This window comes from Mustela lutreola, chromosome 16 (genome assembly GCF_030435805.1).
Source record: "Mustela lutreola isolate mMusLut2 chromosome 16, mMusLut2.pri, whole genome shotgun sequence".
Classification (NCBI taxonomy): domain Eukaryota; kingdom Metazoa; phylum Chordata; class Mammalia; order Carnivora; family Mustelidae; genus Mustela; species Mustela lutreola.
In genome coordinates this window covers 18,328,115-18,351,448 of record NC_081305.1, presented here as the reverse complement: position 1 = coordinate 18,351,448, position 23,334 = coordinate 18,328,115, and the positions used below count along the sequence as shown (strand labels likewise).

At 56.0% G+C, this 23,334-nt stretch overlaps 2 protein-coding genes across 8 annotated transcripts; one reads left to right on the top strand and one right to left on the bottom strand.

Annotated features, from left to right (window-relative positions):
• Positions 1-83: 83 nt before the first annotated feature.
• Positions 84-4,686, top strand: ELMO3 (engulfment and cell motility 3). 3 transcript variants are annotated; one of them, XM_059151748.1, is made up of 20 exons: positions 84-371; positions 500-540; positions 622-694; positions 904-954; positions 1,143-1,312; positions 1,399-1,498; positions 1,602-1,753; positions 1,845-1,923; positions 2,064-2,114; positions 2,203-2,325; positions 2,421-2,552; positions 2,658-2,759; positions 2,842-2,950; positions 3,059-3,195; positions 3,292-3,455; positions 3,564-3,631; positions 3,789-3,893; positions 4,000-4,082; positions 4,177-4,263; positions 4,352-4,686. In XM_059151748.1, exons 1-20 carry the CDS (start codon positions 294-296, stop codon positions 4,562-4,564), a joined length of 2,118 nt encoding a protein of 705 aa, XP_059007731.1. In that variant the 5' UTR covers positions 84-293; the 3' UTR covers positions 4,565-4,686. The 3 variants fall into 3 exon arrangements, with proteins under 3 accessions (XP_059007731.1, XP_059007730.1, XP_059007732.1); XM_059151747.1 differs by having other exon boundaries at positions 3,564-3,676; XM_059151749.1 differs by lacking the exons at positions 84-371; positions 500-540; positions 622-694; ... (3 more) ...; positions 1,602-1,753; positions 2,064-2,114 and having other exon boundaries at positions 2,164-2,325; positions 3,564-3,676.
• A 2,013-nt stretch (positions 4,687-6,699) lies between these two features.
• On the bottom strand, positions 6,700-23,332 carry LOC131817899 (F-box/LRR-repeat protein 2-like). Of its 5 annotated transcripts, none has more exons than XM_059151751.1 (8): positions 23,250-23,332; positions 19,090-19,191; positions 10,007-10,999; positions 8,441-8,656; positions 8,167-8,310; positions 7,743-7,960; positions 7,549-7,660; positions 6,700-7,236 (listed from the first exon to the last, which is right to left on the bottom strand). In XM_059151751.1, exons 1-8 carry the CDS (start codon positions 23,271-23,273, stop codon positions 6,973-6,975), a joined length of 2,073 nt encoding a protein of 690 aa, XP_059007734.1. In that variant the 5' UTR covers positions 23,274-23,332; the 3' UTR covers positions 6,700-6,972. The 5 variants fall into 5 exon arrangements, with proteins under 5 accessions (XP_059007734.1, XP_059007733.1, XP_059007736.1 ...); XM_059151750.1 differs by having other exon boundaries at positions 6,701-7,236; positions 8,435-8,656; XM_059151752.1 differs by having other exon boundaries at positions 6,986-7,236; positions 7,529-7,660; positions 8,435-8,656.
• Positions 23,333-23,334: the final 2 nt, after the last annotated feature.

The following is a 23,334-nucleotide window of genomic DNA, read 5'->3' as shown; positions in this document are numbered from 1 at the left end:
GCATTCTGCCCTCCGCGTCCTGACCTGGCGCACCTTGGGGCGGGGCGGGGCTGCGGGAGTGGGGCGGGGCCGGCGCCTTCCCACAGGACTCCAACCCGGAACTAATCTGGTCTCCCTCGGGAAGGCCGCGCGGCCCCTGGCCAGGAGCGGGAACCTGACCCGTCAGTGCGGGCCCCGGGGTCCAAGCTTTGGACAAGGAACGTCCTCGTTTTCGGAGACACCAGACCAGGCGCCCGCCTCGGCTGGAGCTTGGATGGTCTGGAAACTACAGGCACCCTCGCCCTGGTTGGACCATGGCGCCCCCGCGAAACGTGGTGAAGATCGCGGTCCAGATGCCTGACGCCATCCCGCAGCTCATCCGGCTGGACCAGGTCACTCGGCCTGTCTGGCCTACATTCACCCCACCACCCACCTCCGGGTAGACCCCTTCCCCTCGGAACCCCCAGGGTCCTCCCCAACTCCTCCCCACACCTGCCCCATGAGTGACCTCCACTTGCAGGCAAAGCCTCTGGCCGCTGTGCTGAAGGAGGTGTGCGACGCGTGAGTGCTGGCTGGCCAGGCTGGGGAGGGGCGTCGGGGGCCGCCCTTTACCTGTCTCACTGAGCCTTGGCCTCCTCGCAGGTGGAGCCTGGATCACTCGGAATGCTACGCTCTGCAGTTTGCTGATGGGCACAGGAGATACATCACTGAGAACGTGAGTCCCCCCACCCGCTAGGCCCATACCCCACTGTGCGACACCCCCGCCCCTTCTAACCCACCTGATCTTGATCCCTCAGACTCATCCCCGTCTAGAATGTGATTTTTCTTTTCCTGACTCCCAAACCCTCCCTCACCAACAACCCGGATTAACCAATCCTCAGACCCCTTTGATGACTTCTCTCCCTTTCTCTCCGTCTTCTCTAGAACCGCGCAGAGATCAAGAATGGCAGTATCCTGTGCCTCAGCACTGCCCCAGTAATGCCCTTATGACCCTCCCCTCATTCCCTGCCCTAGACTATGCTCCTTTGCCTCCCACCTTTCTCTCTGCCCCTAGTGGGAGGGCCCAACCCCAGCTCCGAAGTGCCCCACCTAGTGGGCATCTGAGTCCCCACATCTCCAGTTGCTGTTGTCCAGCCTCCCTCACCTTTCCCACCTCTGCCCAGGACCTTGAGGCTGAGCGGCTTTTGCATGGGCTGCAGAATGGGAGTCGTGAAAGGCGCCGCGAAACTCTGCACCACCTCGTCTTGCTGGCCCCAGATGTGACCTTTGCCCAGGAGGTTATCAGCCGTGATGGGCTTCAGAGGCTAGGCACCATCATTGAGGATGGGGATGAGTGAGCACAGGACTGTGGTTTGTGGTGGACATGGTGGGGCTGGGGGTCCTGGCCTGGGCCCCACTCAGCCCCAGATGTCCCCCCAGCTTAGGAGAGGTGCTGACCCTTGCACTGAGGGCCTTCTTGGAGCTCATGGAACACGGCATGGTGTCCTGGGAGACACTCAGCATCCCCTTTGTTAGGAAGGTGGGTTGGCTTTTCTAGGGGCAGCCGGTAGGGCTGTGGGGTGGTGGCAAGATCTGGCCTTCCATGGCAGGGAAGTGATAGCAAGCCCCTACCCCTGTTGCAGGTGGTGTGCTACGTGAACATGAACCTGATGGATGCATCTGTGCAGCCCCTGGCCCTCAGGCTGCTAGAGAGTGTGACCTTGAGCAGCCCTGCCCTGGGCCAGCTCGTCAAGAGTGAGGTGCCACTGGATAGGCTGCTGGTACATCTACAGGTGTAAGTGGCCGGGGGTGGGGGTGGAACACAGGGGAGGGGCATGGAGCCAGACCCTGGACAGCCCGCTGATAGCCTCTTCTTCTTGCCCCAGGATGAACCAGCAGCTACAAACCAAGGCGATGGCATTGCTGACAGCCTTGCTGCAGGGGGCCAGCCCTACTGAACGTAAGGTGAGTGTCCCATCTGGTGAGGACTGGGGGATGGGAGGAAGGGCAGGAGCTGATGGGTACTGTGCTCCATCCCGGGACTGCAGGATGGCTGCTCACGGGGGGGGGCTGAATCATCTAAGCCCCCTTCCCACTTACCCCAGCACATGCTTGACTACCTGTGGCAGAGAAACCTTCGCCAGTTCATCTATAAGGTAGGAAGGACTGGGCTAGGCAGACCCCTCCCCACTTTTCCTTCCCCAGTAAGCCTCCATTCACACCTGCGGACTGGCCGTTCTCCAGAACATCATCCACAGTGCGACACCATTGGGCGACGAGATGGCTCACCATCTGTATGTACTGCAGGCCCTTACTTTGGGGCTGCTGGAGCCACGCATGAGGACACCACTGGACCCCTATAGCCAGGTGGGTGCCTTGGGGGTATACGAGGCTGGGGAAGCTAGAGCATGGCCTTGGATCTGTGATCCTGACACCCTCTTACCCCACGATGACGACCCCAGGAACAGCGGGAGCAGCTGCAGGCCCTGCGTCAGGCTGCCTTCCAGTCGGAGGGGGAGTCTCTGGGCAGCGGGCTTAGTGCTGATCGTCGCCGTTCCCTGTGTGCCCGCGAGTTCCGAAAACTGGGCTTTTCCGTGAGTGACCCCTCCCTAGCTCCCCACCCTCGCCTCAACCCAGGGCTGCTGTTGTTCCAGAGGCGGGGGGGCCCTTCCTGAGCTGCCGGTCCTGCTTCCCCCCAGAACAGCAACCCCGCACAGGATCTAGAGCGCGTGCCCCCTGGCCTGCTGGCGCTGGACAACATGCTCTACTTCTCCAGACACGCACCCAGCGCCTACAGCCGGGTCAGTACTTGGTTGGGGAGATGGCAGGGTCCCTCGGGCCTTAGCTCTGCTCCCATCCCATTTGCTTTTTCTCCCACCCCAGTTTGTGCTGGAAAACAGCAGCCGTGAGGACAAGCATGAGTGCCCCTTCGCCCGGAGCAGCATCCAGCTCACTGTGTTGCTGTGTGAGCTGCTTCGTGTTGGGGAGCCCTGTGAGTGGCACTGGGCACGGCGTGTCTGGGAACGGGGGACGGAAGGGCAGAGAGGGCCAGGGGCTGCACACGCTTTCTCCCTGAGCCCCGCCTGCCCCCCTGCTCCAGGCTCCGAAACTGCCCAGGACTTTTCGCCCATGTTCTTCAGCCAAGACCAGAGTTTTCATGAGCTCTTCTGTGTGAGCATCCAGCTGCTGAATAAGACCTGGAAGGAGATGCGAGCCACCCAGGAGGACTTTGACAAGGTGGACAGGGTGGGAGGGAGGAGACCCGAGCCAGGGCAGGGGCTGTTCTCAGTCGAGGTCTAAAGCGCAGTGCTGAGCAGAACTTGGTGGCCCCAGGTTATGCAGGTGGTGCGGGAGCAGCTGGCCCGCACGCTGGCCCTGAAGCCCAGCTCCCTGGAGCTTTTCCGAACCAAGGTGAATGCGCTTCCCTATGGGGAGGTGCTGCGGCTGAGGCAGACAGAGCGGCTGCATCAGGAGGGCACGCTGGCCCCTCCCATACTGTGAGTTGGTGGGCAAGGTTCCCCTTCCAGCCCCTAATCCGCTGCCCCACAGGGCTTGCCCCAGGTCAGTCCCAGTCAGCAAGGCTTCCTCTTGTCCCCCACCCCCAGGGAGCTACGGGAGAAGCTGAAGCCAGAGCTCATGGGCCTGATCCGCCAGCAGCGTTTGCTCCGCCTCTGTGAGGGGACACTCTTCCGCAAAATCAGCAGCCGGAGGCGCCAGGGTGGTGGAGCCCGCGGGGGAGGGCAGTGGGGGTGTTGGGGCGGTGGGCAGAGTGTGGCTGGGTTGGGGTCAGGGCCCCTCTCGTCATTCGCCTCTTCTCTTTCTGCTCACAGACAAGCTGTGGTTCTGCTGCCTGTCCCCCAACCACAAGGTGCTACAGTATGGGGACATGGAGGAGGGCGCCAGCCCACCCACCCTGGACAGTCTGCCTGAGCAGCGTAAGGAGGACAGGGCAGGGGTCTGGGTCAGCCACCTGCTCCCCCCGGACCACCCCGTCTGGGGACCGCCTGGGTCCCAGTGGTCAGCCCAGCCTTCTTCCTGCAGTCCCTGTGGCTGATATCAAGGCACTGCTAACAGGCAAAGACTGCCCCCACGTCCGGGAGAAGGGTTCAGGGAAGCAGAACAAGGTGAGTGCAGTGGAAGCCTGGGGCTCCTTCCCATCCACACCTGCCCTGCTCCCCCCCGCCTCCCTCAGCGCTCTCCACTCCCTGCCTTCCCCAGGACCTCTATGAGTTAGCCTTCTCCATCAGCTATGACCATGGGGAGGCAGAGGCGTACCTCAACTTCATTGCCCCATCCAAACGGGAGGTGAGCGTCTGGGCCAGGCTGAGCCAAGTTGGGCAGACGGGCCAGGGCAGAGATGGGCAGGCTCTCACAGAGCTGGCTCTGTCCCCAGTTCCACCTGTGGACAGATGGGCTGAGTGCCCTGCTAGGCAGTCCCATGGGCAGTGAGCAGACTCGGCTGGACCTGGAGCAGCTGCTGACGATGGAGACCAAGCTGCGGTTGTTGGAGCTGGAGAATGTGCCTATTCCCGAGCAGCCTCCTCCCATCCCCCCGCCCCCCACCAATTTCAACTTCTGCTATGACTGCAGCATCGCTGAACCTTGACAGTGAGGTTGGCTGTGTGCCTCAGCTGCTGGCATTGGTGGTGGTGAAGGGTGGGGGGTGGAAAAGCCCAGACACCCTGACCAGCAGAGGCTGCAGCAGAAATAAAGTCTGCTTGACTCCTGGGTGTATGTCGAGCCAGTTCTCCAACTGTGGGCCAAGCCTGCCTTCAAATTTAGCTGGCAAATGAGATGGGGCATTGGGGCAAGATCACTGCCTGGGGCCACAAACCTGGGCTGCTGTGGTTGAGGGGCTGGTCTTCTCCAGGAGGGGCTGGAGACAAGCTGACCCTCCAGTCCTTCCACCAGATGTGTCCTCAGCCTGTGTCAGTGCTGGGCCAGTTGAGGGAGAAGTGGCAGGGCAGAAGGTATTGCCCTAAGTGGATACCTTCCTGGGCCGCATTAACAGGGGCCTAGTTTCCAGAAGGCTCCTGACATCTGAACTCAGTCCTCAGTCCTGTTTGGCCACACCTCGTATCCTTTTCAAGACTAGGATGCCCTCTGATGAGAGACCTAAAGGGACGCATGTAAAGCCGGGTCTGTTTGGTGATGAATGGCAAACTCCGAATTCCAAATTTGTGCCCCCAGGTGGTGGTGGGATGGGGCTGATGCTAACAGGAGGGTATTCAGTGCTGGCAGCCTGGTGTTCTGATCCAAATCTAGCCAGGAACATGGGTGTGGGGGGGGCCACAGCCAGGCAAGACCCCTGGGAGTGGAAGTGGCGAGGGGTGTTGGGCCCAGCTGGAGGTCAGTTTCAGAGGCTAGTACACCAACCCACGGGCCCCACAGGGCATGCTGGAAGCTGCCACCTCTCTCTAACCTCCTCCATGCCCTTCAGTACTTCTCTTTCTCAGCACCTTCGCACATACATTTTCAAGTGTTAACCATCAACCTGTTACCTTGAAAACTGGTGAAATGGCATCTCCTTTGGACAATGCGCTTGGGGGAGCACCTGCTTCTGACTCAGGCCTCCAGGGCCCGACATGCCCACTCCTGTATTTGGAGCCTTCCCACCACACTTGGAATAGTTCAAGTTCAACTTGTTGAGTTCGGGATGGCAGCTCGGAGCGTGATCCCACATGCAGTTAACTCTTCTAATACCATCAGTTCTTCCTCCCCAGTGTCTTCACTCCCTTGTCCAGGCCACCAGCATCTTGGCAAGAATCTTCCTGGTTTTCTGCCTCCTGTCTTACCCCTACAGTCCTTAACACCCCGAGTGCTTTTTCAGACACGAAGCTGATGTGATTACACACTCACATGCACGCTACCCCCATCCTGTATTTTTCAGTGTCTCTCTGTTGTCTGTGGGATGATGGTCAGTTACCCGCCTGAGCAGTAGAACTAGATGTGTTGCAGACATGTTGTGGTTTAGGACGTCTAACAAAAGGCCTGTGGCAGGGGCACCTGGGTGGCTCAGTGGGTTAGAGCCTCTGCCTTTGGCTCAGGTCATGATCTTAGGGTCTTGAGATTGAGCCCCGAATCAGGCTCTCTGCTCAGCAGGGATCCTGCTTCCTCTTCTCTTTCTGCCTGCCTCTCTGCCTACTTGTGATCTCTGTCAAATAAATAAAACCTTAAAAAAAAAAAAAAAAAAAAAAAAAAGGCCTGTGGCATGCAGAGTTCTCCAGAGTTCTCTGTGCTTGACCCAAGCTGGCATCCTCCCTGAGGCCCAGGGGTCCCACCCTGCCCTCCCTGGCACCAGTTCTGGCTTGCCATGTGCACGTCCCTGGTCCTTTCTCGTTGCCCTCTTACTTCCCTGCTGCTCCTTTTTCACTGACTTGAGTCTTGCCTTGATCTCCCAGCTCTTCGTTGCTCTCCTAGGCTCCCAGTTCCAGGTGCTTATTTATTTATGCATACCCTGCACACTGGACTGTCCCTCTCTGCTGGGTCATTTGCCTCCCCACCTGACCTGGGGACTGGAAGAGCTTTGGCACCTGAACCCCACATAAAGTGCACTGACCGTGGATACTTGGGCAGCCATGCTAGCTGCTCCTAGAACTGATGGACAGATGGACAAAGAGGGTGGACAGATAGTTTCTCACAGCTGCTGTTGAGAAGTCACTGGCACAGTGTAGGAGGTTGGACTGGGGACCTCTAATATCCCTACCCAGAGATACTGTCCTCTTTTTTCTCCCTGATGACAGCCTTACTAAGTGTAAGTGTGGTCCTGGGGCCTGGCTGGGGGACATGCTTGAAGGCTCAGACAGGGGAGGCCTCTAGGCTTCTAGTCTCCCACCATACTGGGCAGGAAGTTGCTGGGGACTTGCTGGGGGTACCTGTGGGGCTTTGGGTCAGGTGTAAGGAAGAAATTGGCTATGTGCCTCAGTGCCTCTGGTGTTTGTCCACATTGTCCCTGGGCTTGGCTGGGCTGCTTCAACGAAGGTTGGTGGGAGGGGGCCCTGTAGTCTGAGAACTTCAGACAAGGAGGTAAGATCTGGAATTTTTAATTTTGTTTGGGTTTACAACAAAGTCTGTGGCTTGGCTTCTAAAGCTTGGTGCTAGTAGGGGCCGGGTGAGCTTCTTACAAGGGACGAGACGAGGTGAGGTGCAGGCCCTGGGTGTGAGAAGTGGGCAGGGCAGGAGGCACAAGGTCTCCTCTGCAGCTCCTGATGCATCCTGGGGGCCTGGCCTCCAGACCCAGGCCTGGCCAGGAGAGCAGGAAATGGCATTTCCAGAGGCCTGTGGCAGCGATGTATAGCTGGGAAGGGCTCCTGCTGGGCTCTAGGGCAGGCTGGGGCAGAAAGACCCCTGGGCTGCCCTGGATTAGCCCTATACCCAGTCCTAGAAAAAGGGGTTTATAGCTTGGGGAAGAGGCTTTGGGGTATGTGGCAGAGTGGGGCAGAAGCACAGCGTCAAGCCAGGTCAAGAGGCCAGGGCTGGGTCTTTGGGGGCAATGGAGGCTGAGGCCCAGGGTTGGTGGTTACTGACCTGGCCCTAGAGCGTTAAGGTCAGGTCAGCCCCTCCCACATACCGGGACTGGATGCAGGTCACCTGGGGCAGCTGGGCTTGGAGGTGCCTGACGGCAGCCATGCTGATATGAGGGCACATGGCCACATCTAACATCCGGAGCTGCTTGCATGCCTGCCCGATGGTATCCAGGGTTCTGTGGGGAGGCCTCCGATGAGCGCAAGCCAGCGTGGGGACCCGGCCCAGCCCCTGTACCGTGGCATCATCAGACAACTCACTGCTCCGTGAGCTGTCCGCAGCTGGCCAGGTTGAGGTGCTGCAGCCTGGGCCAGGAGCGGGCTGCTTGGGCCCAGCCCTCATCGCTGAGGAGGCTGCAATGACTTAGCACCAAGCGTTCCAGGCTGGGGCAGCCCCTGGCCACGGCCACCAAGCCCTTGTCTGTGAGTGCTGGCAACAGGCTCAGGGACAGCCGCCTCAGCTCGGGGAACTGGAGCACCTGCAAGGACGGGGGTGAGGAGTGGGGGGGTAGAGTATGGCACTGGAGCCCAGAGGCCTTTCAGGCTCTCCCACCCCTAGCCAGAGGAATGGCCATACATAGCAGAAGCCAAAGGGAATGGCTCATTTTCTAAGCAAAAAATGGGTTGGCCTAGGCCTGGCTCTGGTGCCAGGATCCTTGGTCTATCCACACTCCCAAGCACACACCTTGGCCAAACTGGCATCAGTTAGTTTGCTACAGGCTGTGAGGTCCAACTCCTGCAGGGCCCGCAGCATGAGCAGCGATGGGCCCTGTGGCTGGGCAGAAGGGTCCTTGGGGACTGAGGCCTGATGGTCCAGCTCTTGATGTAGCTGCGGGAAGAAGCTACTGCTTCTCAGGTTCCTCCTGAGTTTGGCCCTCAAATGCTCCTAGAGAGAGACACTTAGGAAGGGCAGGAGGGCAGCTGAGCCCAGGGACCAACCCCCCTTCCCTGACCTGCACCTGGGGCTCCTGCGCAGGCTCCTCACTTGGTTCTCCCAGCCCCAGAAGACCCCAGTCTTGGAGCTCCGTGCACCAGGCCAGACGCAGGACAGAGAGGTGAGTTAGGCAGGTGCAGATGGCCTGAAGGGTCCTATTGGTGAGGGCCACACAGGAGGACAAGTCTAGCACTCTGAGGCTCAGGCCCAGCACTGGGATCAGGGAGAACACTGAGGCGTCCTAGGAGGGAAATGGAGAAGGGAGAGACCAATGGGCAGGTAGCTTGTGCAGGTGTCCCTAGGATGTGCGGATGTTCCAGCCCCACAGGCAACAGGGAGCTACCAGATGGTCCGTGGAGGGAAGCAACCATGTCCCTGTTCTGGTAACAGGTAGGTGCGGGACACCAGGAGGAGTTTGCTGGAGGCCCAAGGCCTAGACTGTCTGCAGTGGGAAGGGTGCAGGTGCAAGTTTCTAAAGTATCTGTTGTGCCTGTGCTCCCAGGCCCTGCGGAAGTTGTGGGCAGAGGCAGCCTTCTGGCTGCAGCTTAGTGGATCATCGATGGACACCTGGCCCTAGCTGAGCCAATCAGGTATGCTCCCTCCGGAATTTGAAGCAGAACGTGAAGTCACTATGGGGGTAGGGCTGCCACCTGCCAGGAGCAGGAGCTAAGGGCAGAGTAGAGGAAGCTGGTTTTTAAAGAGGTTTGTAAGAGACACAGCTTCCTCAGGCGGAGGCACCACAGGTGCCCCAGGCCCCGGCCAATGGCCAGGAGTGCGCCGTCGGCCAGTTCTGAGCAGCCGCTGAGGTCCAGGGAGGTCAGGCCCGACTGCAGACGGCACAGGGCGATCACAGCCTCTGTGGAGAGGTCCTGGCAGCCATGCAGCCTCAGCTCCTGCAGCTGCAGCCCGGCCACCCCGCCCAGGGCCTTCAGGGCCTCGGGGAGCAAGCCAGTGCCGCAGTTAGGAGACATATCGTGCTGATGGAAAGATGAACCAGAGCAGGATAAAGGAAACAGTTGTGGAGGAAAGAATGAGAGAGTTTTCAGGCTGGGAATGCCCTGTGCACACTGAGAGGTTGAAGGAATAATCCCCTGAAGAGGGAGAGACTGACACTGCCAAGTTAGGGACACCACCCAGAGGGACAGGGCTGAGCCCTGTTGAAGGGACTGGCCACAGCCAGGACATGACCCTGACTCCCACATCACATTCCCTTCTGTCAGACGAGCTGAGCAACCTCCTTGTATAACTTCAGTACCCATTCCCTGCAGAACCCCCTTTCTCATCTTCCCTGCCTCCAGAACACCCGCCATCAGTGCCCCTACCCAGACTACAGGGGTCACGGAGTACTTAGTGTGCCAGCTCGTGGGCTGGGCCAGCCTGGTCCCTTGGACCTCCTCTGTCTGGGCCCACAGCAGGGGATAAGGGGAGGAGTGCCTGCAGGCACTTTCCAGGCTCCTTTCCCCTTGTGTCCTCAGTTCCTTTCTCATCACTGTTACTTGGACATCTATACTGGGCAGTGCCTCCCTGCTACCACGGGTGCAGCTCCCCCAGGCCCAGCCCTGCAGAGGAAGGAAGGGGAGGGTATGCTCACCTTGAGAGAGGAGCAGTAGGCCAGGCTGAGGGAGGCCAAGGGGGCTGGAGCCCTGTGCCCTGAACCCAGGGCCTGGGCCAGGCCCTGCCCGCTCACCAGACAGCACTCTGCCAGGTCCAGGCTGCGCAGTTCCCGCAGCCCCCCCAGCGCTGTGCATCCCGCATCCGTCAGCCGCTGCAGCTTCCTCAGGCGGAGGCACCACAGGTGCCCCAGGCCCCGGCCAATGGCCAGGAGTGCGCCGTCGGCCAGTTCTGAGCAGCCGCTGAGGTCCAGGGAGGTCAGGCCCGACTGCAGACGGCACAGGGCGATCACAGCCTCTGTGGAGAGGTCCTGGCAGCCATGCAGCCTCAGCTCCTGCAGCTGCAGCCCGGCCACCCCGCCCAGGGCCTTCAGGGCCTCGGGGAGCAAGCCAGTGCCGCTCAGGTCCAGGGCGTGCAGCCTACCAGCCCTCTCCTTCACGAATTGCAGCAGGTTGTGGAAGGAGAGCTGGGAGGGGGAGGAGTCTGGGGAGCCAAAGGAGCCCCGGGTTAGGCGTAGTTCAAAAGTGAGGTGACAGTAGGCCAAGGAGAGGCGCTCCAGGTTGGGGGCACAGCTGCTGAGCCTGTTGAAACTGAGGTCGGTCAGGTCCCGCAGGCCAGCCAAGTTGAGCTCACACAGGCCACTCAACACCTGCCGGACCCGCTGCGACGTCTCGGGCTGCGCGAGCAGCGTGCCTGATGTGAAGAGGCTGTGGCAGCCACTGAGGTCAAGGCTACGCAGGGCTGGGCAGCCCAGGATCAAGGCCACAAAGGAGGCCTCTGTGGGGCTGCCCCCACTGAGGCACAAACTCTGCAGGTGGGGGCCCAAGTGGTAGGCGACAGACTCCAGCACCTGTTGGGAAGCTGGCGAGCCATCCAGGCTGGTCAGGCTGATGCAGGTGACGCCCCTGAGGCCCAGGCTCTTGATGACCGGGAGGGAGGCGGAGGACACGGGGATGTTGTACTGCACATTTGTCTAAGGGGCAGCAGCAGGAATGGAGTTAGCCCTCTTGCCTCAGAGGGGGTTGGCCATCAGGTCTGGCGGCCAGTCATTGGCAGGTCAGGGAAGGGCCCTGTCACAGTGAGGACCCACTGTGGTGTGCGGTGTTGTGTGGTTGAGGGGGTGCTGGTGGGAAGTGGGAGGTGGGAAGACAAGTCACTCTGGGGCTCAAAGGAGGTGACTGTGAGGGGAGGGCAGGGAGGTTATCGACAGATGGGATTGGATCCCCGTGGACAGATGGGGACAGGGTGGGGAGCTGGCATGCTGGGTGCAGGGGGCTGGGGTGGCCTGGAGGAGGGCCAGCAAAGCTCCCAGGGGGCAGAAGGACTAAGTGTGCTGGATCCCAAACTCTGGGACCTTCCAAAGGTGGCCCTGAGACCTGTGGCCTTGGTTCCTTCTGCAGGGAGTCAGCTCAGCATTACCTAAGCAACCAGTCTCCCCCCACTTTTTCCAGAGACTATAAATAGCCCTCAGAACAGCTGAGGACATTAAGAAGCAAAACAGTTGTCACTTCCCACCATCGTGGGTGGCCCAGGTGCCAGAGGTCTAGGGCAGGCAGTGAGGCCTAGGTCCCCTGGTGGCCAGAGTAGCTCAACCACTGGAGCGTGAAAAGGTGTGTGTGTGTGTGTGTGTGCGCGCGCGCGCGTGTGCATGTGTAGGGATGCACCAATGTGTGTGGGCCCTGCAGGCTCCAGAGTTCAAGATGTGCTTGTGATCCCTGGGGCTTGTCTCTGGGGAGTCTATATTATCTGTCCAGGGAAGCAAGGAGAAGCCTCCCATTTCTGTGGGCAGAAGCTAAGAGAATGAACCTTGAGGTGCCAAGAGTATGGGGCTGGCCCTGCTGTACGGCAACAGGGGAATGAGAACGGGACGGGGGGGGGTGTGTGCATGTGTCCATGCCTGATGTGGGGTGGAGCCTGGAGGTGAGCTCAGGGCTCTGTTGAGGCAGGGAGAGCCTGGCTTATCTAGGAGTTTGGGGAGCCCCCATTTTCATTGACTTGTCCCTGATTTTGTGCCAGAAGGAAGTTATAGCAGGTGTGGGGGGGAGACAAGGGCTTGGCTTCTTCTCTACCCCTGACGGATGGCCAGGCCACAGGCAAGCAGTACTCAAAGGCTGTTTCAGTCCATCATCGTGATCCTGACACAGGAAAGCAAGCTCTAAAAAACCTGACCTGTCGGTTACTGCAAGAACAAGCTGATGTCCCCTGCTTCTGCCCCACGGAACGTCATCAAAAGGGATTCAGAAAGGTAGGATGACACATAAGGTGCACACGGGCAAGATACTTATCAACAGGATTCTCCCAGGAAGACACATGAAACCCATTCCTGGGAGGAGAAACCAGGCTGACTTCTGCCAGAGGGAGAAGCAGCTCCCTGTGGCTGTCATCATGGGAAGGAGTGTGTGGTAAGAAGTGGGGGCCAGCTCCTGACCACTTCCACGGGAATGAGGGGTCAAGCCAGGCCCCCTGTCCAGACCCCATTCTTATTCCTGGGATGTGGTCCTTGCAGACTTAAAGGTGCACTTGTCACAGCTCCCCCTCATGGACACTGGGAGGCAGTAGGGGTGGGAACCCCAAGGGCCTGGCTCAGGGAAGGTGATTCAGGGGGATGAAAAGATCAGGCGGGAAAGGTTTGAGAAAAAAAGGCTAAAGCTGGCTGCCAACAGAGGGGCCAGTCCAAGGATGGAGAGTGAGCCGTGGCTGCAGGTGCAGAGCAGGGCCCGTTGCTGAAGCAGCGCCGCCCCTGCCCTCATGTCGTGTCCTCCCCTCCCATCCCCACCTCCCAGGCTCCACCAGCTGCTGTCCTTTACCTTCCTTCCTGAGCCTTGGGGGCCAGGAAATGTTCTCATGTTCTCCCCCTCTCCCACTGCCTCCCTATGAACAAGGTAGGTGAACAGCTGAGGGGGAAGGCACTGGCAGTCAGCCTAGAGGCCAAGTCCAAGGGCAGACTAGTGGCAGGAAAACCCACGAAACTCAGGGGCAGGGCCTGGTCTGAAGGACTTCCAGCGGCTATTGGGAGATGTGAGAGAGAGAGAGTATGTGTGTGTGTGTGTGTGTGTTGAGATCTGAGACTGCCTCCCTGCTCCCCATTGTTTTTCTTGATGGGGAGGGGGCAGCCTCTAAGCCATCGCCCAGGTAGTCTGCCCTGGACTCAACGCGCAGAGCTCAGGAGTAGCCCTTTAGGGATATTGATCATCTGTGGGGAACAGAGCAGCAAGCAGAAGCAGCAGGCTCCTGGGTCACTGTGGTCTTTGGCCCCAGCGTAGGAAGGTCCCCCTCCCTAGGCCCTAGGCAGATGCTTCTGGAGCTCCAAAGGAGGACTGCAAGGTTATCTGCTCCAGCTTCAGCTTCCCTATTCACAGAGAAGACAACCAGCCCCCATCTCGTCCTTTTCCGGAGCTGGCCTCTTAGGACTAGATGCCAAGTCATTTGGGAAATGCCCAAATCTGCTAAAACGGACACATAGCCCTTGACTGTGAGAGGCCAGGGTTCCACTGCACCTCATGAAGCCCTGAGCTGCGATGGCAGACTTATGTGCAGGCTTGGAAAGCCATCTGCTAGAGGAATGGCTCTCCTGTTTGCTGGCACGGGAATCCAGAGCTAACATGCCTGTTCTCCAGAAGAAAATATATGCCCTGGAACCCAGGGCCTTTGTTCTCTAGAGAGGAATTAGACCTTGGGGGTCATTTCCAGAGGCTCCTCTGGGCCTCTGTAAATACCCCAGGCAGGAGAAGAGAGTGGAGGGCAGAAGCTGAGTTGTCCAGAGTTCTTCACAGTGCCCAGCCCAGTGGCAGGCAACCAGGGCTCTCCCCGAAAGGGGCAGAGCCTGTGTGTGTGGGGGGGGGGGAGGTTCTGCCTTTGTCTACCTTCTTATTTGAGAAGAGATAGGATTAAGTGGGAGCAAGTCAGGGGGAATAAGAAGTCACCCATCCAGCATCCCAGCCTGGCCTGGTGAGGCATACATTCCAGCCATGCTTTGGTGAGCCAGAATCCTCCACAGCACCGACTAGCAGGAAGTGCTAATTTCTTATCCACCTGCCCATATCTGGACCCTGGGAGATGGTTCCTGCTAGTAAATCCTGCAAATTGCTCTCTGGGACATGGTGGTGGTGGGGTGTCCACAGAGCCCCAGATGCCCTGTACCTGTGGCCTTCTTCAAGGGCTCCCAGCCCAGGCGGGGCTGAGTTCTGCTGAGACACTAAACAGGTGTCTGTGTCTGCAGCTCACAGTTAGCTGGAACAGCCCGAGGGCTAAAATGGTGGCCGACTCTACTATCTCAAACTCCGCCCTCCACCTCACTCTCCTATCCCATTCCAGTCTACTCCTGACTGCCCACTTGGGCTTTCCCCTCTCCTTCTTGGCTGGACTCCAAGAAACTCTCCCCTGATTACCTTTTCTGGGGTCCTGGGGCCCTGCCCCCGTCCTGCTGCTGTGCCCATTCTTCTTGCCTTGCCAAGATGAGACTGCTGCCTCCTCTGGGTCTGTGCTAAGGGTACAGAATTCTGCCCATGGAAGCCTTAGTCTCCCCTCTTGTCTCCCCCACTACCACCTCCTCCCCTGGCTCTCTTCCCTGCTTCTCCAGGTTTCTCTCCAAGCCAACCATTCTCTCCAGTCCCTGATGCAAGGGAAGCACCATCTCCTTACTCTGACATTGTCAGAATTCTCAGAGACGAACTGTTCTGTTTCAAAAAGAAGCCAAAGTCATCAAGTGGGGAAGGCCCTCCCTTTGCCATGTTCACGTCCGCCAGCCAGCTCCCCTAACCACCTTCCCTCTCCCAGCCCTGGTCCCCTTCTCTCGACCTGCTGGGCCTGCTCCCAGCTTCTGGCATAGCAACGGGCAGTCCCTGCCTTTCCACTGCTTCTTCCTCGGTTTACAAATACCTCAGGGTCATAACTAACAAAAGGCCTCCCTTGATCCTGCCCCACCCCCCACCACTCCTGCTTCTCCCCTTTCCTCTGCCAGCAGGCCTCTTGGAAGCACGTGGGCCTGCCCACACCACACTTGCCACCTTATTAGACCTCTTGCCTCACCCACTTACCCCTCCATCACTCCCCCATGGGACCTCTCATTCCTGGCAACAGCTTCCTCTCAGCAAAGTCACCAACATCTGGGGGCTCCTCTGCAGTGTCCTTTCTGCTGTGCCACCTGCTGTGGATGGCCAGTGCCGCCCCCCCCTCCCGCTCTCTCCCACTGGGGGTTCTGTGGCTCTGCCTGCCTGGCTCTCCTCCTACCTTCTAGCCTGCTCCCCATCAGCCTCTTTTGGGGCCACCAAAGAAGAGAGAGACCCAGTCCATAGAGGAGTGAGTTCTCACACACACACACACACACACACACACACACACACCCCTCCCTGATCTTTTCATTCCCTTGAATCACCTTCCCCACCCACTGGGATGGATCGTCCCACTCTCCTTAAATCTGAGAGAGGGAGCCAGGCCCTTGGGGTTCCCACACCCCACTGCCTCCCAGTGGCCACACACGCGCGCATGCGCACACACAACACACACACACACACACACACACACACACGCACACACACATGCGCATGTATACACTCTCCCCTGCACCCTGGCAGACTGTACTCCATCACATCCCAACTTCTTTATTTGCAGTCCACATCTTTTTCCAGAACACAGACATAGAGCCTGGGACCTCGCCAGATACATGGATGCAACATACTTCCTTCTAAATTCACTGTCTGATCCCCTAGTGCTGCTCCTTCTCCTGAGCTCTCACTGCCTTCTACCAGGTCACCTGAGTCAGAGATCTGGGAGCCGTTCTAGACCCTTCCCTCACTCCCTGCCTCCAGTGAGCAAAGTCCCTTGCATCTCAAGCCCCTCCACTCCCGCCTCACTGCTCCTGCCCCAGGTCAGGGTCCCGCACTGTTGCTCAGAAATATATGACAGCAGTTTCCTCCTTATGGGAGTCCTGGCCCCCGGTCTTTCTGGCTATCTGGCCTTTGTACTGTCACCAGGTGGTCCTTACAAAAGGTGAACTGGTCGTGCTCTTCAGACCCCTTGGTGGTTCTCCACTCCACGGGATGGAGGCTGAGCCTCCCAGCCAGAACCTCCTCAGCCTGGCTTTCCCATGCCCGTGTCCCCTCCTCCCCGGCCCTGAGAATGGCAACTTCTAATGCTTGTCTCACGCTGCCAGGCCTCTCTGCTTGCCGCTTTTTCTGTTTGGTCACAGTGCTGGGGCGGTAAGGGGCTTGGTCTCACCGCTTACCTACTTCTGTTCTTTAGGGGATATGTATTCCTCTTTCTAGGCTCAGCACAAGCATCCCCTTCTCCATGAAGTCTCTTCTGAATCTTCTCGGCACCCCTGTGTCCACACAAGATTCCAGTGCAGTGCCTCTACTCACTCCTCTTAGCTCAGGCTTCCCTCCCTCTCACTACCTGTTCTCAAGCGGTGGAGGAGTGCCGTGCCTCCCTGAGCCCTGCAGCCCAAGTGGCCAGCCCAGGGCCCAGCACAGACAGCCAGCATCCCTGTCTGAGGGAGCGAGGCCTTCTGAGAGGCTCTGGTAACTCTCCCGCTTCCTTCTGCCCTGTGAGTATTCCAAGCCTCTGAGCTGAGGCCTTGGCCTCTACTTTTCTTGTCACTCCCCAAGACAACATGGCCTCCAGATTCACCCAGCCCAGAGACCATTAGCCTCAGAGGAACTTCCTCAGCAAACCGTTTCACACTGCCACCGGCTCCCCTCCATGTCCCAAGCCAGAGAGGTGCCATCCTCCCGACCCCAGCCCAGGTGAGGCCTTCTGTCACCCCAGGTGGCATCTGCCCTTTCTCCTGTCTCTGCTTCGAGCATTCACATTCACCCCTCCTCTGTGACTCTCCTCAGCATATGAACACATTTGAAATCTATCACAACGAAAATCCTTTGTGGAGTCCCCTCAACCTGTCATTACTGCCCTATTTGTTTCCTTCCTCGCATGGAGAAGTTTCTTGCAAAGGAGGTCACTCTCTACAAGCCCTTTCTTAATCTCATTCACTCTTCCACCCACCTGGCTTTTGCCCCTAGATGCCAAATGTTGCTGAAGTCACTGGGGACCTCCCTGGACATCAGACATCAGGGACACTCTCTGTTCTTTATCTTCTGGACTCTTCATGGGATTTGACACTGTCAGTCATCCACTCGACACTGTAAATGCTCTCCACTTTTGATCCCTGGGACTTCCTCCCAGGAGGGGCCTCCTCCCCTCCACGCCCTGCCCTTGGATTGGTTTACTCTCCTGAGGTATTCTGCGGCCCTGCTGTTCCTATGGCTCTTCACGTGCTTTCTGGGTGGGGGATGTTGCTTGGATCCATGGTTTCAAGCTCCACCCATTCCTGAATGGTACCCAACTCAAGACCCTTCTCTTGAATTCCTTGCTCAGAAACCCAATGACCAACTGCATCTCACCATCTAGATGTCTCACACTTCAAATTTTCAACAGCTCCAAATCAAATTGCTTTAGACACTGAGGTCAATGACACTGGATAGGTCACGTGACAATAGACCCTACTTATATATACACATTTAATATGTGACAGAGGAGTCGTCCCACGCAGCAGGGAAGGGGAAGAGTATATATAAATGGTATTAGGGCTCTTTGAAAACTAATCAGTTTAACTTCTTACCTGAGAGAATAGATCAAAATGACCTTTACAATTAAAAAATTACTATAAAAATTCAAGCCATGAAACAGAAGAAACACTTGTGAACCTAAAACCTGTCTGAAAAAATAAGTCTAAAAAAAAAAACCCAGAAGATGGGGCGCCTGGGTGGCTCAGTGGGTTAAGCCGCTGCCTTTGGTTCAGGTCATGATCTCAGGGTCCTGGGATCCAGTCCCGCATCCGGCTCTCTGCTCAGCAGGGAGCCTGCTTCCCTCTCTCTCTCTCTGCCTGCCTCTCCGTCTACTTGTGATTTCTCTCTGTCAAATAAATAAATAAAATCTTAAAAAAATAAAAAAAAACACCCAGAAGAGATATCTGAGTGTATATCAAATCATGAAGAAGCAAGGGGTCTCTAAATTTAAAAAGCAGTGGAAGAAGTAAGAAAGCTAAAGATGTTCAGAATCAACAACATAGAAATTTAACCTCTGAGTCTCAGAAATAAGCTTGTATCCACAACTCAAATACAGAGGCAAATATGTTAGGAATATATTTCAATAAGTATGTAAAAGATTCATCTCTTTAATATATAAAAGGTTCATACAAACGGATAAGAAAAATACTAAGATGCCAATGGTTAAATGGATAAAGAATAGAAATAAATAAGAGAGGGAAATATAAATGGCCAGCTAATGAGAAAACTGTTCAACCTCAGTAGTGACCAGAGAAGTCAGAATGAAAACAAGGAACTGTCACCACTTGCCTTTCAAACTGTCACAGATGTCTGCATTCACTTCCGAGATGGGCTGTCTCCCCACATCCCAACTCACCCTCTCCAGTCCACTCAGCACTGGAGTTCCAACACATCACACCATGTCACTTCTCTGCCTTAATATTCCTTTACAGGCTCTTGGATGGTAATTGGGCCCCAACACGAGTGCCAGCTTGTGGTCTGACCCACTCCCCCCACCCATCTCCCACCCCTTCTAGTCTCACATCTAGTCAGCACATCTCAGTTCTAGTCTTAGGGAACTTGTGTGGTCATTTCCAGAGCTATTTCACACCTTGGTGCCTTTCCCAGTGCTGTCACCGGTTCCTGGGAGACCAACCTTCCCCCTCATCCTATTCCATTGGGAAGCCTTCCTTCCCTGATGCTGCTGGTCTCCTTTGGACGTCCTTCTTCCTGTTCTTGGTGCACCCTTCATTCCAGTGTCACAGCACCAAGCACACGACATCACCAACCCTCATGTACTTGCTTTTCTCCTTCACTGGACTGTGAGCTCCTTGGGGCAAGGGATTATGTCTTACTCATCTGTAAAGTCCCAGCACTGTACCCAGAGTCAAGTGTGTATGAGTGTCACATATATATATGTATGCATGGATGAATGAATGAATGGACGACATACGAGCAGGGCCATGAGCAAACCGGAGTGAGAGACAGCTGAGAATGGGCCAGGTGAGGCTGGCCACCTTACCTCCCGAAGGGCATTCTGGGCTGCACAGTACCAAGCCCGGCTCACGAGGGAGGCCTCTTTCTGATCTGACAGAGGCAGAAAGCTCAGAATATGTGTGAGCATCTGAGGGAAAAAGACAGGGTGTTGGGAACTATTAGAGCTGGGGGTCCTTGGAAACTTCTCCAGCTAATAGTGCAGTCAGTCTGAGGGGACTGGAACACTGGCTTCTAGTTCATTTTGAGTCTTAAGCTTCATGGGGTCTTCACTTCCCCCTGTCTGGCCTCCAGGCATCTCTACTGTGAACAAACCATTCCTGAGTCTTCCCTGGATGCAGGTTTGTACTGACTGATAAAAAGCAAACTTCCTGCTCAGTTTGGTAAAAAGAGCCTGGGCATTAGGACCAGATAAACCTAGTTCAAATCCTTACTCTTGTCAACTGACCTCTTTGAGCCTTGTTTTTCCTAATCTGTAAAATGGCAATGGTAGTGAGGTTTATTTTTTTTTTTATTTTTTTTTAAAGATTTTATTTATTTATTTGACAGAGAGAAATCACAAGTAGTTGGAGAGGCAGGCAGAGAGAGAGAGAGGGAAGCAGGCTCCCTGCTGCGCAGAGAGCCCGATGCGGGACTCGATCCCAGGACCCTGAGATCATGACCCGAGCCGAAGGCAGCGGCTTAACCCACTGAGCCACCCAGGCGCCCCTGGTAGTGAGGTTTAAATGGGTTGTGCGAGAATTTAATAACATAGTAAATGGTCGGAGTGCCTGGGTGGCTCAGTTGGTTAAGCATCTGCCTTCGGCTCAGGTCATGATCCCAGGGTCCTGGGATTGAGTCCCGAATTGGGATTCCTGCTCAGTGGGGAGTCTGCATCTCCCTCCCCATGCTCTTGTGCTCTAGCTTTCTTACTGTCCCTTTCAAATAAATAGAATCTTAAAAAACAAGACATAGTAAAGTGTCTTGCCTAAGACCTAGGACAGCAAGTCAGGTATCCTCCTCTGGTCTTTGGAAACCATATCCCTTCCTCCTGCCCTCAAAGCTCAGGCTATGGGTCCTCCCTCTTTCCCCATTTTCTCCACTGTCAACTCGCCTTCTCAGCTGGCTGTTATGATCCCCAATAGGACCCAGCTCAGGCTCTCACTGCACCTATGCTCTGTAAGGCTGGGGGTCATGAGGTTGGAAGTCCTACAGGGAACTGGGGAGGGAGCCACTTGTGAGGCCAAGAATGATCTAATATTAACTGTTCTGGAATTTTCCCTCTTGGACTCTTGTGACATTGTGTTTTCTAGAGCTCCACTCTCCCAACTCCAAATGCCCTGTTTCTGGAGTCTTCTGTGGCTCTCCTGGCTCAGACCCGGTCTTTCAATCTGTTTACTTCCTAGGATAATAAGTTCATTTGCATGGCTTCAGCAGTTACCTCTACAGGAAAAACCAACAATTCAGTATCCCCATATTGTCTCACCATTCATGTGCGAGTCTAGTGTTGCCAATCGTCCACAGGATCCATCATCTAAATGATTTACTATCACTTTCATCTCAACCAAATTCACATTCTCAGTCCAAAACATCCCTCGCTCCCAACTTTCCAGCACCTGAGCTTCAATGCCACTAGTGCATCTTGCCTGAAGATCCTGATAATACTGCAGACTCTTCATGCTTTTCTGTCTCTTGCTGTCAGATACAGGTGTACAGCACAGGCTTAGGCCAGGATAACTGAGACTCATTCAAATCCCAGCTCTAGGAGCACCTGGGTGGCTCAGTGGGTTAAGCCTCTGCCTTCAGCTCAGGTCATGGTCTCAGGATCCTGGGATCAAGCGCTGCATCAGGGGCTCTGCTAAGCGGGGAGCCCGCTTCCTCCTCTCTCTCCGCCTGCCTCTCTGCCTACTTGTGATCTCTGTCAAATAAATAAATAAACCTTTAAAAAAACAAAAAACAAACAAATCCCAGCTCTACTACTTCCAAGCTGTGGGACCTATATGACCTCAGGCAAGGTAACGGACCTCTCTTGAGCTTCCGTTTCCATTACACACACACACACACACACACACACACACACACACACACACACACATATTATGATGTGCTTGACACTTAGTAGATGTTCCATAAATGCTTGCTGGACTGCTGTTACTAATATTTCTACCTTTAAAATTTTAGCACCTCAGTAGCCCAGATCTTTATCACCACACACCTGGATTCTTTCTACAATCTTCCACCTAACCTCCTTGCCTCCAGGCTCAGCCTTGCTAGTCAATTTGCACACAGTGACAAGGTTAATTTTCCTTTAAAAACAGCTTTTATGGGCACCTGGGTGACTCAGTGGGTTAAAGCCTCTGCCTTTGGCTCAGGTCATGATCCAGGGTCCTGGGATCGAGCCCCATGTCAGGCTCTCTGCTCAGAGGGGAACCTGCTTCCTCCTCTCTCTCTCTCTCTCTCTGCCTGTCTCTCTGCCTACTTGTGATCTCTATCTGTCAAATAAATAAATAAATAAATAAATAAATAAATAAATAAAACAGCTTTTAGTCTTAGCACATCCCTGATGAAAACCTTCAGGGTATCCAGTACACTCAGGACAAAATCTCTACTCTTGGGTCAGCGAGACCCCCAAGCAAGACCCTGCCAGGCCCTATGCCTGACTGGACCCCTGATTCCAGAGCTTCCTCAGTTCAGGCTTCCCATTGTCCTACAGCCATACTATGCCTATTACCTTTTGCCTATGTAGGCCTTTTTCCAGGAATGCCTTTCCTTAACCTTGACGTCACCATCCCATTCTAACCTCTTCTTCTTCTTCTTTTTTTTTTTTTTGTTCATTCTAACCTCTTCTTCCTTTCTTTGATCCCTAACACACAGAAGTTACTTAGCCAATAGTCATTAGATTGAATTAAAGATGGATAGTGCTCTATCTCTATTTTCACCAAAGCCCTCTACCTCAATTTTCACTGAAGGTTTGCCCAGGGAAGGAGTGGGGAAGATAAAGCAGATCACTACTGAGAAGACTGGGGAGAACCGCCTTCTGGGTCAGGAAAGCTAGGCATGGGGAAGAGAACACTGATGAGATTGGGACTGACTAAGCCCCCAACCCCAGGGGGAGGCAGGGAAGCCTGTCTGAGCCAAGTTAAGACAGTGGCCATCCTGTCTTCTGGGGCTCAGCAACCAGCCCAAAAAGCAACAGGAGAGGGCAATAAACTGTCCTCACTGAGGGGAGGGAGCATGGCTCTTTGAGTTGAGAAACGGGGTAGCTTTTCTAGAGGAAAGAGGAGGCAATGGTAAGGATGGAGTCACCATCCCATTAATCCTATCCTAAGGGGCTACTACTAGAGATATGACTGGTTATTCCTGGGATCTATGTAGTAGACATCCTCTGGTGCCGGATGCCATGGTAGGTGGCTAAAGGAGGTAGAAGCTGACCTATTCTTGCTAAGGGGAAGAAGCACCGTTCCAGGGCTGATGAGGAAAGGGTGACTTGTCTCCCGTGGACCACGGGAGAGGGCTGCCAGCTTTCAAGGCAAAAGGGACAGAGAGGCCATCCCAAGAGGCCCCTGGGAACAAAAATCTATTCTCTCTCTCTGGCCAGTGGCGGCAGAGTGGCCTTGCTCCAAACTAAGGAAAAGGAGCAAACATCCCATTGGGTGAAGGAGGTAGGGACAGCCATCACTACAGACTGAGGGAGTGGGGAGCAGCCCTGTCCTAGGTGAAGTAATCCAGCGACTGTGCTCGGAGTTGATGGACGGGTTAATCCGTCTCCCACCGCCAGGGGGATGGGGCAGCCGTCTTTCTGGGCAGAGGGAATGGAGTGATCATCCCAAGGGGCCAAGGAGGATAAGATCGGTTACCCCTTGGGGACGAGGGGATGGAACGGACATCTTCCAGAATTGAGGGGGAGGGGTGGCCATCTCTAGAGAAGCGTGTAGGCAGAGACCCTGTCCTCGCTGAGGTGACACGGCAGCCATCTCCTGGGGCCGATGGGTAAGGAGAGAATGGTTCCCCCAAGCTAAGGGGACGGGATGGCCCAAGGCGGCGCCGTTACCCACAGCCTGCAGGTCCTGCGATCTCGATCTCCGGCAAGTAGTTTCCGCCAGGCCGGCGGAGCCGGGCGAGCTGTCTGACAGCCCCTCCCCACAACCTGGGACCCCAAGGGCGGAGCCTGTCCCAAGCCGGGCCTCAGGGCGGCCTCTTCTCACCCACCTCCAGGGGCAGCGACTCGGCCATCGCATCCCTGCCGTCTCCGCCCCCGTGCAAGGCCTTCTGGGAAGTGTAGTCCTACCGACTT